This window comes from Schistocerca serialis, chromosome 3 (genome assembly GCF_023864345.2).
Source record: "Schistocerca serialis cubense isolate TAMUIC-IGC-003099 chromosome 3, iqSchSeri2.2, whole genome shotgun sequence".
Classification (NCBI taxonomy): Eukaryota; Metazoa; Arthropoda; class Insecta; order Orthoptera; family Acrididae; genus Schistocerca; species Schistocerca serialis.
In genome coordinates this window covers 992,973,811-992,991,095 of record NC_064640.1, presented here as the reverse complement: position 1 = coordinate 992,991,095, position 17,285 = coordinate 992,973,811, and the positions used below count along the sequence as shown (strand labels likewise).

Here is a 17,285-nt window from a genome sequence, read left to right as displayed (position 1 = left end):
CATGATTCACAGTATCAATAGTAACTGGTACTGGCGCCTTGCTAGGTCGTAGCAAATGACGTAGCTGAAGGCTATGCTAACTATCGTCTCAGCAAATGAGAGCATATTTTGTCAGTGAATCATCGCTAGCAAAGTCGGTTGTACAACTGGGGCGAGTGCTAGGAAGTCTCTCTAGACCTGCCGTGTGGCGGCGCTTGGTCTGCAATCACTGATAGTGGCGACACGCGGGTCCGACGTATACTAATGGACCGCGGCCGATTGAAAGGCTACCACCTAGCAAGTGTGGTGTCTGGCGGTGACACCACACATTGATGCAAATGTGATGCCGAATTCATAAAACCTGTACTAAGGAGCAGTGGTAGAAAGTAATTTGGTTGGATGATTCTTGTTTCACAGTTTCCAACTTATGACCAAGTTACATCTGGCATACCATCCCAAGCCAGTGATGCAGACTGCTTGCTTCTGAGAATGAAATATAGCAAGGATTCAGTGATGATTTGGGCAGCTTTATCATTGTATTCCATGAGCCCCATGGTTACTCTGCAAGGTTGCATTACTGCCAAAGATTGTATAACGATTTTGGCTGATCAGCTCCATCCCACGTGACAGTATTTATTCCCCAGTTGTGATGCTATGTTTCAAGGTGACAGAGGCCTGTTAATACAGCTTGCATCATCCAGGAATGGCTTTGTGAGCACAAGGATGAATTTTTGCATCTCCCCTGGCCACCACAGCCATCAGATCTCAGTATTACTTAGGCTTTGTGGTCTACTTTGGAGAAAAGGGTGCGTGGTCATTCACCTTCATCATTACCTGAACTAGGGCTCTGTCTTGCGGGAAGAATGGTTCACTGAAGTGCCAAAGAGACTGGTATAGGCATGCTTATTCAAATACAGAGATACGTAAACAGGCAGAACATTGGCGCTGTGGTCGGCAGTGCCTATGTAAGACGACAAGTCTCTGGCGCAGTTGTTAGATCGGTTACTGCTGCCACAATGGCAGGTTATGAGACTTAAGTGAGTTTGAATGTGGTGTTATAGTTGGCCCATGAGCGATGGGACACAGCATCTCAAAGGTAGTGATGAAATGGGGATTTTCCCATACGACCGTTTCACGAGTGTACCATGAACATCAGCAGTCTGGTAAAACATCAAATCTCCAACATCGCTGTGGCTAGAAAAAGATCCTGCGAGAATGGGACCAACGGTGACTGAAGAGAATCGTTCAATGTGACAGAAGTGCAACCCTTCCGCTAATTGCACAGATTTCAGTGCTGGGCCATCAGCAAGTGTCAATTTGTGAACCATCATCGATGTGGCTTTTGGAGCTGAAGGCCCATGCCTGTAGCCTTGATGACTGCATGATACAAAGCTTTATGCCTTGCCTTGGCCCGTCAACACAGACATTGGACTGTTGATGACTGGAAACATGTTGCCTATACCAACGAGTCTCATTTTAAATTGTATTGAGTGGGTAGACGTGTACGGGTATGGAGACAACCTCATGAATCCGTGGACCCTACGTCAGCAGGGGAGTGTTCAAGCTTGTCAAGGTCCTGTAATGGTGTGGGGTATGTGTAGTTGGAATGATAAGAGACCCCTGATACCTCTAGATACAACTGTGACAAGTGACACGTACGTAAGCATCCTGTCTGGTCACCTGCATCCCTTCATCCGACAGACTTGGGCATTCCATCAGGACAATGCGACACCCTACACATCCAGAATTGCAACAGAGTGGCTTCAGGAATGCTCTTCTGAGTTTAAACACTCCCACTGGCCACCAAACTCCCCAGACATGAACAGTATTGAGCATATCTGGGATGCCTTGAAATGTGCTGTTGAGAAGGGATCTCCACCCCATCATACTCTTAGGGATTTATGTACAGCCGTGCAGGATTCATGGTGCCAGTTCCCTCCAACACTACTTCTGACAATAGTCGAGTCCATGCCACATAGTGTTGCGGCACTTCTACTTTCTCTTGGGAGCCCTATATGATATTGGGCAGCTGTACCAGTTCCTTTGGCTCTTGAATGTATAGGCATGGTAATGTGTCGTATTTTTTGTGTTTTCATATTTTTGGTGCATACATACTGACCTGTAGTGTAGCAGCAGGTTTATGTTAAGCTGAAAGTAACAATTTGTTTGCGAATTGGCGAAGCCAACAAATCTGAAGTCATGAAAGTCACTATAATTTTTGCTATGGTGTTTAATTTATGCGTATTGGATTTCTGTGGGTAACTTACATCTGCTGTTTTGATGACATACCAGGTGTACAAGTATGAAATGCGGGTTTCAGACAACAGATGTCGCACCAATGCAGTTTGTGCAATATACATTTGACAGTGCACCATTTTGTTGTGTCATTAACAAGTGTCAGCTGCCCATGTGTGATAAATTGGAAAAGTGCGTGCGTAGTGTTGTGTTCAATATGTCGAAATTTATATGGAAGAAAGAGCATTCATGGACCGCATTAATTGTTTGTTTTGATTTGATGAAAACTGCCGCTGGATGATACCGATTATCTCAAGAAGCTTATGGTGAGCATGCTCCATCATAAGATACGTATGAATGATGGATCTGGTGTTCAAAAAAATGGTGACTTCGATGTTGCTGACAAGGAACATGGGAAACCACAAAAAATATGAAGATGTGACATTGGAAGCGTTGTTGAATGAAGATGATTCTCAAACACAGAATCAACTCACTGAGTAATTGGGCATTAATCAACAAAGTATTTTCGATTGGCTGCGAGAGATTGGAAAGATTCAGAAGACCGGTAGGTGGGTACCACATGAGTTGAATTACAGGCAAATGGAAAAGTGCAAAAACACATGTAGGATTTTGGTTGCTCGGTACAAAAGGAAGTCATTTTTGCATCACATAGTTACAGAGAATGAAAAGTGAATTCATTTTGAGAATCCCAAGTGCAATCAGTCATGGGTAGACCAAGGCACACCATGTTGGAAGCACTCGGCTAAGAAGTTCTACCCCATGCGGCTTACTCACCAGAATTGGCTCCTTCCGATTACCACTTGTTTGCGTTGATGGATCACGCACTTGCTGAGCAGCGCTTTGAGTTTTATGAAGGTGTGAAAAAATGGCTTTATGAATGGTTTGCAGCTAAAGTGGAAAATTTTTAGTGGTTACAAATTAGCCAAAAGCTGAGGAAAATGTATAACAAATGATGGAGCATATTTTGAATAAAGCACTATTTATCATTTTTCTGAATTTAATATGTTTCTTGAGATAAAAAGTCCGCATTTCATACTAGTACAACTCGTAATAGCTCAAAGGAGATGGCTGGTATCAGTAGATTGAGTATTTCTCCACCTAGTGCCAAGAAAGTTTAGAAATGGAATGTGCCATTAGTGCCGTCATTCCTCAACAATTGTGCCATTTGTTTGTAGACAAACAATGGTATACCAATGCTTAGAAGTGGAGACTTGTCAGATGAGTTATGAAATTTTGTCTGTTTTCTAGTCTTATTTAGATGACTTAATAAAGATATTTAACCAGTTGTTTCTCAACATTGTCAGATGTTCTGACTGGATTGTGGTTGTTGGTTTGATCTTGATGTCTGGGCTGCCAGATGCAATTGGTTTGACAACATCTCGTAGATCTTGCTACACATCTCAAAAAAAGGTTTGCATCACCTCGGTTCCGAGAGTTCCGGAACCTGTATAGAGAATTGGAATAAAGATCAACATAAACATCATTTTGCCCTTTTTATTGCTCATGAAAACCATACATTGCATGTTGTACCACCATACAGCGAGACCTTCAGAGGTGATGGTCCAGATGGCTTTCACACCGTTATCTCTAAGACCCAATACCATATCCTCTTGCATTGATGCATGCCTGTATTCGTCGAGGCATAGTATCTACAAGTTCATCAGGGCACTGTTGGTCCAGATTGTCCCACCCCTCAAAGGCAGTTCGGCGTAGATCCCTCAGAGTGGTTGGTGGGTCTCGTCGTCCGTAAACAGCCCATTTCTATCTGTCTCAGGCATGTTCAGTAGGGTTGATGTCTGGAGAACATGCTGGCCACTCTAGTCGAGCGATGTCGTTATTCTGAAGGAAGTCATTCACAAGATGTGCACGATGGGGTCCGAATTGTTGTCCTCAAAAAAGAATATCTTGCCAATATGCTGCTGGTATGGTTGCACTATCAGTTGGAGGATGGCATTCACATATCGTACAGCCATTACGGCATCTTCCATGACCACCAGCGGTGTACTGTGGCCCCACATATGCCACCCCAAAACAGCAATGAACCTGCTGCACTCGCTGGACGTTGTGTCTAAGGAGTTCAGCCTGACCGGGTTGCATCCAAACACGTCTCTGATGATTGTTTGGTTCAAGGCATATGCGACACTCATCGGTGAACAGAATGTGATGCCAATCCTGAGCGGTCCATTCGGCATGCTGTTGAGCCCATCTGTACTGCGCTGCATGGTGATGTGGTTGCAAAGATGGACTTCGCCAAGCATGTCGGGAGTGAAGTTGCGCATCATGCAGCCTATTGCGCACAGTTTGAGTCGTAACATGACGTCCTGTGGCTGCACGAAAAGTATTATTCAACATTGTGGCATTGCTGTCACGGTTCCTCTGAGCCATAATCCGTAGGTGGCGGGCATCCACTGCAGTACTAGCCCTTGGGCGGGCTGAGCAAGACATGTCTTAGACAGTTCCTGTCTCTCTGTATTGCCACCATGTCCAACATCGCTTTGGTTCACTCTGAGACACCTGGACGCTTCCCTTGTTGAGAGCCCTTCCTGGCACAAAGTAACAAGGTGGGCGCGATCGAACCGCGGTACTGACTGTCTAGGCGTGGTTGAACTACAGACAACACGAGCTATGTACCTCCTTCCTGGTGGGACAACTGGAACTGATCGGCTGTCGGACCCCCTCCGTGTAGTAGACGCTGCTCATACATGCTTGTTTTCATCTTTGGATGGGTTTAGTGACATCTCTGAACAATCAAAGGGACTGGGTCTGTGATACAATGTCCACAGTCAACATCTATCTTCAGGAGTTCTGGGAACTGGGATGATGCAAAACTTTTTCTGATGTGTGTATTTTATTCTTTCAGTTTTCTTCAACTGAACCAACTCTAACTTTGTGAGAACTTAGATATGCTTCATGGTACTTTTATTTTCCAGTGGCTGTCTCACAACACATCCCTATCTCTCTCCATTTTGTGCTTGTGATGTCTGCATGTGCACTTGAACTATAGTTGCTTGTGTGCTTTCGATTCTGATGATATTCATCCTGTTACTGAACATTTGACAGGAACTTGCCCTTAGCCCCGCCTCCCTATTGGTAATGAATCCCACTCCTTACAATGCCCTCAGCGGCATTTTAGCGAGAAGGAAGTACTTCTCCGATCGATTTATCACTAACCTGGTGTCTTGCTGCTTCAGTAGTCCCTCGTTGCACAGTAGTAGTGCTCAGGCGCCAGGTTTCATGTAGGCTGCGATCTTACTGAAGTGGAGTGTTTCGTGATGCCAATTGTTAAATGTCAACAACATTTTGTACTATACTCGTTTTAATAAAGAAAATACTTTGAAACACACTTCAAAGAATTTCCAATATGGTGTCTCTTGGCTACGCCATTATTCAACCCTTTACAACACATTAACACATTTCTCACTTTCCATACTCATGATATTGTAAGATCCTACTCCCGAATAGTCGGATCTTGTCCCTACTAAGATTGCACTACATTGCCTCCTATGATTTCATCACCAATGCTCCTTGCTGACACTTAATTGTCAAATGTACACACAGCCTGGCTGCTACTGAGCATTCCCAATCGCATAAATGTGCGTCATACTTAGCTTAAACATGTGAAGGGAATGCATGTATGCATTACATCCTGTGGTACCATTTTCTGTTGCTGTTGATATTCTCTCTCCATTTATCTCCAATGACTCCTATTGTATCTATACTGAGCCATTGCATTTCCATTTTCAGATTTTTTTTTTTCGCTTCCCTACGTCATCGGACTTCTGACATCCCATGCTCTGACTTGTAGTGCTTTTGTTGGTTTTTCAATATGATTCTCATGGTTACATCTCTCTTGGCAGTCCCCTCCAGGAGATCTGAATAGGAGACAAGTGCGAGATCTGAATGGGAGACAAGTGCAGAAATTATCATGACACTTCTTCAGTGCAGTTTGTTTTTCCTGTGGATTCTCATTATTTTTCTTTAATACAGTGGTTTCCATTGCCTTCTGCATCCTCATGTCATAGAAAATTGCTGCTTCTTCTGCCTTTATGAGCAGTTCCACACCACAAGGGCAAAAGGCTGCCACGAACTCTATCTGCATCTCCACCTTCTTTAACAAGGCTGTTGGCAGAAATTTGGTGACTACTTGCACCAGAAGTCTTCAGCTGTTGCTGCTGATGATTGTTCTTCAAAATCTAAGCTGTGACTAGGATCAGAATTGTGACCCCAGGGCCTTTTGATTAGTAGTCAGAGACACTGCCCCAAGACAGTGGTCTATTACTGCCATTTATAGCTTACAATAGTCACATTAGAGGGCATGCAAAATTAAAAATCAGTTGATAAGACAATATAATCTTTATAACAAAAGATGAGAGATTTTTCAGTGGTCGTGGTTCATCTGAATCTAATTATTAATAATAATGTGCAGGGTGTATACGCTCCAAGACAACCGGGAAATCAGGAAAAACCCAGGGAATTTTTTCATCTGGGAGAAAACTGGGACTTTTTTAGAATTCCAGGAATTTTTCATTGTTTTAGTTTTCAGTTAAATTTTTGTAGTTTGGACTGGTAAGAACTGATGCTCCAACAAAGAATTTTACTGTGGCCTGCTACTGCAAAATAATACTGCAGCAATAAAACATAAACGAGGAAAAAAAACTTAAGTTGCAGAGGAAATGTACAATTTACAACAACAAAACACAGTCTACACACAAACGTCTGCCAACAGCAAAATGTGTCAAAAGCTTTAGGATGAAGATGATGCAATACTTCATAACAACAAACTGCTTCCGATGGGCGCGATGTCACAACAGTTTATATTAGGTTCGTTTGAGCAGTTGCCAGTGGGCTTATGCACATGCACAGTTGAGTTGCATATGAGCAGTACCTTCTCCAAGTTCTGGCTAGTTGAAGTGCAGCTGTAGCAACAAGCAGCCAGATGCTACCCGAAAAATTTTTCTGGTGCGTCCAAGCTGCCAGATTCGTGCATGCGCAGAGAAGTCTGAGTTGTTGTTTGATTAGGGGGCAGTCTCCACGTGAACTGTGTTTACGTTTAGTGGTTTTGCTGTTTCCTGTTGGTTTACAGCTCTCACATCAAACGAAAACAAAACAGATTTCTGTGGCCACGAGCTATAAAGTGAATTAAAATACATTCACATAATTATGGAAGGTTAAAATATGTTGTTAGTTTCAGTTTTCTGATTTTATTATATTTCCAGGTTTTTCGTAGTTGCACATTATTGCCTTGCAGAACAATGAATTTATTTTTATCGGTTTGCTAAAAAAATTTGCCTTCAATTAATCTTTTCTGCAGAGGCAGTCAATTTATTTGAAACACTATTACTAGTGTTAGTTGTTTGCAGAATTTCATCTACACTTTATCTTCTGGGACGTATGGCATTATGCCATAATAAAGAACTAAACATGAGATAATACAGTACAGGTACTCCAAGAAAACCACACTGGAAAGTTTCATATGAGGTTGGGGCCTACTTTTTTGTGAATCTGGAAATACAAATGTGCCCTTTAAGTCAAATTATGCCTTTTCGTATAGTTTACAAAATTCCGATGCTCTTGGAATATCCTCTGATGTCCTGTTTCAGTAATGACATAATGTAAGATCTCTTGATGCTATATACATACGAATATGCGAAATCCCCAAGATTGTCGGTCTTTTACAGAAGCTCAAAATTTAGTGCGGACTTCAATGTGGGATGCTTATAACACTTTCCACAATGAAACTTTGTCTCGAAACTTGGCAGAAAATCCAAAGAGATTCTGGTCATATGTGAAGTATGTTAGCAGCAAAAAATAATCAATGCCTCCTCTGCGCGATAGCAATGGAGTTACTATCAAAGACAGTGCTGCCAAAGCAGAGGTACTAAACACAGCCTTCCGAAATGCCTTCATGAAAGAAGATGAAGTAAATATTCCAGAGTTCGAATCAAGAACAGCTGCCAACATGAGTAACATAGAAGTAAATATCCTCGGAGTAGTAAAACAACTTAAATCACTTAATAAAAGCAAGTCTTCTGGTCCAGACTGTATACCAATTAGGTTCCTTTCAGAGTATGCTGATATGTTAGCTCCATACTTGACAATCATATACAATCGTTTGCTCGACGAAAGATGCGTACACAAAGACCGGAAAGTTGCATAGGTCACACCAATATTCAAGACAGGTGGTAGGAGTTAGCCACGTAATTACAGGCCCATTTCATTAACATCGATATGCAGCAGGATTCTGGAACATATATAGTGTTCGAACATTATGAATTACCTCGAAGAAAACTGTCTATTGATACGCAGTCAACATGGGTTTAGAAAACATTGTTCTCGTGAAATACAAATTGCTCTTTATTCACATGAAATGTTCAGTGCTATTGATAAGGGATTTCAGATCAATTCCGTATTTCTGGATTTCCAGAAGGCTTTTGACACGGTACCACACAAGTGGCTCATAGTGAAATTGCGTGCTTATGGAATATCGTCTCAGTTATGTGAGTGGATTTGTGACTTCCTGTCAGAGAGATCACAGTTCGTAGTAATTGACGGGAAGTCATTGAGTAAATCAGAAGTGATTTCTGGCCTTCCACAAGGTAGTGTTATAGGCCCTTTGTTGTTCCTTATCTATATAAACAATTTGGGAGACAATTTGAGCAGCCATCTTAGTTTGGTCGCAGATGACGCTGTCGTTTATCGACCAATAAAGTCATCAGAAGATCAAAACAAATTGCAAAACAATTTAGAAAAGGTATCTGAATGGTTTGAAAATTGGCAGTTGACTCTAAATAACGAAAAGTGTGAGGTCATCCACATGATTGCTAAAAGGAATCTGTTAAACTTCGGTTACACGGTAAATCAGTCAAATATAAAAGCCGTAAATTCAACTAAATACCTAGGAATTACAATTACGGACAACTTAAATTGGAAGGAACACACGGAAATTGTTGTGGGGGAAGACTGTGTTTTATTGGCAGGACACTTATAAAATGTAACAGCTCTACTAAGGAGACTACGTACGCTACGCTTGTCCATCCTCTTTTAGAATACTACTGTGCGGTGTGGGATCCTTACCAGATAGGACTGATAGAGTACATCGAAAAAGTTCAAAGTAGGGCAGCACGTTTTGTATTATCACGAAATATGGGAGAGAGTGTCACTGAAATGATACAGAATTTGGGCTGAACATCATTAAAAGAAAGGCGTTTTTCATTGTGATAGAATCTTCTCACAAAATTCCAATCACCAACTTTCTCCTCCGAATGCAAAAATATTTTGTTGACACTGACATACATAGGGAGAAACGATCACCACGATAAAATAAGGGAAATCAGAACTTGTACTGAAAGATGTTCGCGTTCGTTCTTTTCGCCCGCTATATGAGATTGGAATAATAGAGAATTGTGAAGGTGGTTCGATGAACCCTCTGCCAAGCACTTAAATGTGATTTGCAGAGTATCCATGTATGCGTAGATGTAGATGATGTATGTGGGCTGCCTACGTCATTGTAGGTGCGCAGGCCCAGTAACGCCATTTTCTGGCTCTCTGACAACTGCTGAAACGAATTGTAATAGGTCACAGTAAAAATAATGCGGTTAGTGGTTTGAAAAGTGTTACTTTCAAAGTACATTTTATTTTATGCAATACAAGTTATGTTACATGTGTGAACATGTTTTGAATTTCTTAAATCACAGAGCATTTGATTCTCATTTAAAGCTTAACACTTTGAGGGCCAGTCACTTAGAAGAATTTCAAGCTTAGAAGACCAGACATTTACGCCATTACTTAAAATTTTACTGGCACATTTGTGTGATGTATCGACAGAAAGACAAATATTATATGTGAAAGCTTAGTTTTTCTTGTAGTTACACTATGTACTTTAATTGAAACCATTAACTTTTCCTATTTTAGTGTTCGCGGTACTTAACAGTGATGTTACTATAGGCTGAATAGGCCTACATCATGTGCCCTATGCTCTGAATCACTACATTTACATGCGACACATCTTCGGAAGGACAAAAACAGTATTTGGGAAATCTGTCATGTTTATGTGTTAAGGTCTGAAGCGGATTTGCTAACCCAGTTAACTATGGCACCTGGAAAACAGTTGATATAGTTTATGATTTAGTCAGTACAATCGCAATTTCTCTTCAGTTAGACGAGATGTAAACAGCTTCAGTCTAATATTTCTACTACACTATACAAAAAGCCGCTCCATCAATATTAGGTGAAATTTTCAGAAAACAAGACAAAACCTGACAGTCCAAGCACATTTCTGTACTGGTTCCGTTTACATGGGAGCGTAAATTGATTGCGGACTTGGGAAACTGTCAACAGGAAGCGGATTTCCAGAATTGATTTTGCAGTGTTTACATGACCACCCAGAAGCTGTATTCGGTTTACAAAATCCGCTTTTGGGAGCCCCATATAAACGCGATGAATATCTGCTGTCATCGGGTGATGAGATTTCGTGACTTGAACTATAATTGACTAACAAAAGCGCATCGCAATCTCGGTTTCAGTGCTTCAAAAACTAACGTTAGGTGTTTGGTGGAATTCGACTATGTACTTTTGTAATATGAAAATATGCAGCGTACGTGTTGCTACAAATCAAAGATTTTTCAAAAATGCATTTTTTCCCGGGGTTTGCTTCCTAAAGTGGCGGGAGGTTCGACACCAGTTTATAAAACCTTAACCATTCAAAGGATTGATAAGTTTTACAAATCTGAGGGAAAGTATACTGTCACGTAACATGGAAAAAGTGTATTTTCACCTGGGAGAAAGTGTATTTTTTAACCGGCAAATCTGAGAAAAATCCGGGAATTTTTTTCCTTGTCCAAGTATACACCTTGATGTAGCTTCCTGCTTCCTAAGAATATACCTCAGAGCAAGTTGAATAAAGAGCAAGCTACTGTATACTGGCATTTCTCTGGAGCATACTAGTGATTGGCTTATTAAAAATGCCAAATTCTTTATTTGCAAGACCAAAAGCATTTTTTGAAGTTCCATGAGTTTTAAAATGCCTGTAGTTAAAAATAGCTTCCTCATTTCCATAAAATGAAACCATATGTATGTGTAAAACTAAAATAATGTTGTTACTGACAAAAACATAGGTCATAATGTCTGGCAACTTCCAAGGAGAAAAGGAATTGTATCACCATTTCTGACTATTTTTTCCCAGTATTACTTTTGTTAAAAATTCAGCTGTCACCTTTATTTCCAGTATCTGTGTATAAACTGATAGTCTTATCGGTGATACATCTACGATAATTGAGAAAACTTCTTTTCAACAGATCTATAGGTCACCAGGGAAGAAAGATGTCCATACTCCATCACAGATTGGTCATGACTCATGCTAAGATACATCTTAAATAAACTGCTTGATAAAAATTACATCACAATGCAACTGCTGTGAATATGCCCTGAAGTAACTTTAGACATCAGCCACTTCATAAGAATTTTACATTTATGCTGTATTGTGACTGTGGTGGTGGTGGTGGTGGTGGTGGTGGTGGTGGGCGGTAGTATTAGTAATTCTGTGTTCCATACCTTAGTAGTTCTGCATTTTATGGGTGTCTTAATATGAATTTGTTCTTCATTTTCCAGATGTAAAGATTTCTAAACGAGTGGCACAATCAGCTGCAATGACAGTGATTAACAGTCATCGCCATACTTCCTCCGAAGCAGCATTTGCTGATATTTCTCCACATACGCAGAATTTCAAATCTGAGGGAAATGTGCTTACCTTTTCTGCAAAAAGAGGTAAGATCTCTATAAAAAAATCTCCAGTGTATCAAAGAAAAAGTCAGTCGAGAAAACCAATTTTATGAGACAGAATTGTTGGCCATCTGTTTCCTTCAATAGGCAAAATGTGTAGCACTACCCATCTCTGTATCCAAGATTGCTGATACATGTGTGTGTGGTGGCATTTGACTCTGAAGTAACCTGGTCCGAATCCTGGTGGTGGATGAAATTTTCACTGCCAGTATGTGGTCAGGAAATGGGGGAGAGGTGGTAGTGTAAAGTTCCTGGTCACCAGTCTTTGCACCAATGTCCTGGATTAAATTCCAAACCCCTCTGCATTGTCTCATGAAGTGCTGATGGTTATCCTTCTGTCAGATGCAGATGTTAAGTTCGGCAGCCCCCTAGGTGTTATTAGAGAGGAGTAGGCTATGTGCTAGTGCCGAGTTTCACCACACTCTTCACTGATCATCATTGTACAACACAAACATGACACTATACTACACACACATCCATGAAATTCACGTACACTCAACAAATAAATGTACAACACAACTCTCATATAACCACAAGGAAAGAGACCAGTGTGCGTGGAGGAAGAACACCCTTTCCTACAGATGGATGAACACACCTCGTGGGATATCCCAGCCAACAGTACCGAATGATGTTTACATTTGTGTGTTCAGTACTGCCGGTAGATGCATATGAAAGTAAAAGTGAGACATTTCGTAGCTTTGGGAACCATAGTTTCTTCCTCAGGGAGGAGAGATGGTTAGGTTTTCGAAAGTTAAAAAGGAAAGGCATGTCACTTAGGTCCCAGTATGAGAGGTGCCCATCTGTAGTGAGGGCAAGGATAGACAAAGATCAAGGGAGAAGCATCAGTGAGAGTAGGTCAGAGATGGTGCATTAGTAACTAAAGTGTGAACTTTAGTCCTGAGATAAGGTCAGAGTGAGAGGTAAAGGTAGACTAGGGGGAAAAGGGATGAATAGTGCAATCAATAATTAAGACAGGAAAAAAGTAGTCATAGAGGGTGGGATGTATAAATGGAAATTAAGTCCAATAGAATGTAGAGGTATGGGGATGTGTTGGAGGGCAAATTCGCATCCCTGGAGTTCAGGAAAACTAGTATCAGGTGGGAGGATATGAATCACTCAGGTCCCTTCAGTTATACTGTTGAGCATGTTTAGCAACTAGGTACTGGGTGTCCTCAAGGCAGACAGTTCTTCTTTGCCCATTCATACTCTTAGCCAATTTGACTCAACAGACCTGAGTGCTTGCTACACCACATGGGCTATTTAGATCTGCCCACCTGATACTAGTTACCCTGAACTTTGGAGACAGGAGCTTGCCCTCCAACATACCGTATTTACTCGAACCTAAGCCGCACATTTTTTCCGGTTTTTTTAATCCAAAAAACCGCCTGTGGCTTACAATCGAGTGCAAAGTAAGCGGAAGTTCTGAAAAATGTTGGTAGGCGCTGTCGCAACTGACTTCTGCTGTTGAATACATGTAACGCTACACAGTCATGCTTTGCAGGCACAAAGATAAATACTGGCGCCAAAACCTCTGCATCAGTAAATAATCCTTTTTTTAAAAAAGGTAGAAGACAAGCTTTTTTCTCCGCCGTGAGTTTTGACCCCTGCATTGCATTGTAAGTAAGCACTGCAGTAACAACAAATAGCAGTCTCTTGCCATTGTTTCACCAATGAGACAATTCCTCCCTTTTTATTGTAAGTGGCGGTAGCGCACACAAAAGCAAGCCATGCCGCGAGTGGCGACAGGTCGTAAACACTCATTATAATGAATGCGACAAACAGTGCATGACACAGTACAATAATGCATTTTCAGCTTAGAGTGACGTAAACACCTGTAACAAAGAGAACGGCACTTATTAAATCAAAGCAAAATAAGCAATCGATTCAAACCAGACAAAGCACGTGAAAAAGGAAGGGTACCCGTATAAATACAGACGAAGCGCCAGACTCATAGCATTGGCTACCTGGTAAAGCTTAACTGCTAAGCTTACGACTCGAACCAAACTACTATAGCTTTATCTTCATCCATTCGACCTAAATTGTGTCTCATGTTACAATGCACCAACTTTGTTTCGATTTGGAGGTGTGGTCTAAAACTTGTCTCTCCCCTTGAATTTCGAGTCTCAAATTTTAGGTACAGCTTAGATTTGGGATAGTTTTTTTTTTTCCTTGATTTCGAGTCTCATTTTTCAGGTGCGGCTTAGATTCGAGTAAATACGGTATCTGTTCATCCTGACACATTCTTGTACTAAATCTTCTTTAACACACACACCCACGCAGTATGAGAATTGTGAAGGTGTTTTATGATGAATGTGTAAATAATCGACCCTCCTTTATATGTATAACGTGACCCCGACCACTTCAGTTGCAGTATGTCAGTGATGGTGTAAACCTGTCTGCCCCACTGCTAGTTTTCACTGAGAAGTAACAATGAGCAGTGAGACTGCAATTCATCATAGATTTTCATCACAATACGGGGACAGTGTGTGTGTCACATAAAACTCTTTATTTGTCTGTTAAGTGGTTTGAAAGTGCCCAGACGAGTATGACATGTGAAGAGGAACAGGATGACTGTCAATGTCCACCATTGTCCAAAAGATTCAGTAAGCCCAAGAGATGATTTTAGTTGACATGTGAGTTACTATCAGTATAGTGGCATCCTTTTGGACATCAGTCATGGTTCTTCCTAACATATCCTCCACGACCAACTCCGCGTCTGTAAGGTTTCTGCATGACAGGTACCGAGATGACTTCCTAATGAACTTGAGATCACATGTGTTGACTTCAGCTTGATCATTCCTACAGGGAAGGTGGTCCATTTTTGACTAGGATAGTTATCAGTGATGGAACATGAGTGCACCATTGTGAGCTAGGATCAAACTGCCAGATTATGGATTGGAAAAAGAGAGGTTATACTAACTATTTTTTGGGATGCAGACGGGCATATGCTGCAAGAGTAGGGGAGAGTGTTGTGTCTTGGTACACTTTTCAGACTTTTGCCTCTAGTGAGCCCTGTACTAGAAGTTTAATATATTCCATTTGTAAATGACTGCACTCACTTATTAAGTACTGCAGTCTTTTTGTGAAATCACAAAAGTTACTCCAGAAAATTAAGGCTGTTCCAGATACAACAACATGTTCTGAGGTACAATTTGATCGTGTATCTATGAACAAATATTCTACTGAAACTTAAAACCATCGCAATCAAGGAACAAATATTCTATTAAAATTTAAAAGCATTGCAATCAAAAAAATCTTGTCAGTACTATATTTGTCTGTTTGTTACATTATTACTCTACTGCAAACCAATAATCAGTAAGTAAAATCAGTTTAAGCAGAAACATTGTCAAAAACCAGTTACAAGTTAAATACATTTTGAGGTGGAAACTATTGAAATGTAACACACATTTCCATTTTAAAGACAGGTAAAATTGTTTGGACATTAAAGAAAGTCAGTTTGGAAGTATCCTGTGTTCCATGGTAAAAGATGTTTTCATGTTTCAAGGTACAAGGTGGTACATGATTTGCAGAGTATGGCTTAACTGTCCACATGTTATATAAGTAGCTCTAAAAATACATATTATTTTACTCTCCATAAAATTCTGTACCTAAAGAATTAACAGTACATTCCAAATAGTTTTAATGTACTATACAGTACTTAAATGTGTAGTATGCAGAACATTTACAAATGCTGCACGAAACAAAACCTCATATCTAACAAAAATAAAATTTGTAGAAAATTGCAGAAACTGCTTAGACTGAACTACTGACCAGAAAACATCATGTGGGTCTAGGTACACTATCCTATTAAGTTCAACACTATCCCCTACATAACAGAGGGAAAAGCCATCTACAAAGAGTTTTACAGTGAATTGTCAGAAAAGAGCCCAATCCCGCGATTAACAGCAAACAATGAGGTCTGTTCTCATAGAAAGTATTGCTGTTCTACAACAAACCCACATGCACAGGGCTCACTGCATTGTTGAAACCATCAAGAAATCTGGTTTTGAACTGCTGGGACATCATCTTTACTGCCCAGATCTAGCATCCTCCAACTTTTGTCAAGTTGGGCCACTCAAGGATATGCTATGAGGTCATAGTGTTTCTTCAGATGTGGAAGTGCAGAAATCGGTGCAAAAATTACTTTGCTACCAACCGAAAACCTTCTCGGTGAGAATATGTTAGCTTGTGGACTGCTGGACACTGCATTGAAAAGAAAGGAGAATATGTTGAAAAATAATGTATATGTCAAACCGCAATTTTTTTTGTAAATACATTGTAAAATGAAATTTGTAGGCAATTTTTGACTCACCATCGTAATTCCTTATTGCATTATATGTTTCTCTTAGTCCGAATCTTACTTCTCACTCGGACCTAATCATCTCTGGACTGAAGCTGACACCGTACTGACTAATGTCCACCTCTGACCTATTATCCCTAACATTTTCCCTGCGTCTTTGTTTATCCTTGTCTTCCCTATAGATGGGCCCCTCTCACCCTGGGGTGTGAGTAATCTGTCGTTCCTTTTAACCTTCATCAACCTATCCCTCTCTCCCCTTTGAGTGAAGAACTCGTAGGTCCAAAATTTAGGATGTGTATAACTTTCACTTTTATATGTCTGTCAGTAGTAATACAAATTTTGCCTCCTGAAGGTAAGCAGTGGCCAGAAAAAATTATCCTACTACCTTTGTTTTGTTATGTGTCTTGATCTACTATTGTATAAAATCTCTTATATAACATCGTATTGAGTTTTACAAGTGTAACTTAAACTGGACTGTGTACACCAAGGAGGGAATCTGCTAGAAATTCTTTAATTTCTAAAATGAAGTCTATTTTTAAATGTTGCTTTTTCAAAACATGAGACCATAGGTATCATACTTGAATGACAAAATATCTTCTGTTCATTTTAAACAGATTGGGTTTGATACCCTTTATACTGTTGCATTCTACACTGCAGAGCCAAAGAAACTGATAAACCTGCCTAATATCATGTAGGGGCCCCCGCAAGCAAGCAGAAGTGCCACAACATGATGTGGCATGCATCAGCTAATGTCTGAATTAGTGCTGGCTGGAATCGACACTATGAATCCTGCAGCACTGTCCATAAATCCTAAGAGTACGAGGGGGTGGAGATCTCTGAACAGCACGTTGCAAGGCATCCTGGATATGCTCAATAATGTTTGTCTGAGGAGTTTGGTGGCCAGCGGAAGTGTTCAAAGTCAGAAGAGTGTTCATGGAGCCTCTATGTAGCAGTCCTCGACATGTGGGGTGTC

General features: G+C 40.7%; 1 protein-coding gene across 3 annotated transcripts in view; it reads left to right on the top strand.

Annotated features, from left to right (window-relative positions):
• Window positions 1-17,285, top strand: part of LOC126471442 (TBC1 domain family member 22B) — a 139,757-nt gene that overhangs the window by 34,407 nt on the left and 88,065 nt on the right. For all 3 annotated transcript variants that reach the window (XM_050099620.1, XM_050099621.1, XM_050099619.1), the window contains exon 4: window positions 11,842-11,997. In XM_050099620.1, coding sequence (XP_049955577.1) covers window positions 11,842-11,997 — 156 coding nt within the window. The remainder of the gene's footprint in view (window positions 1-11,841; window positions 11,998-17,285) is intronic.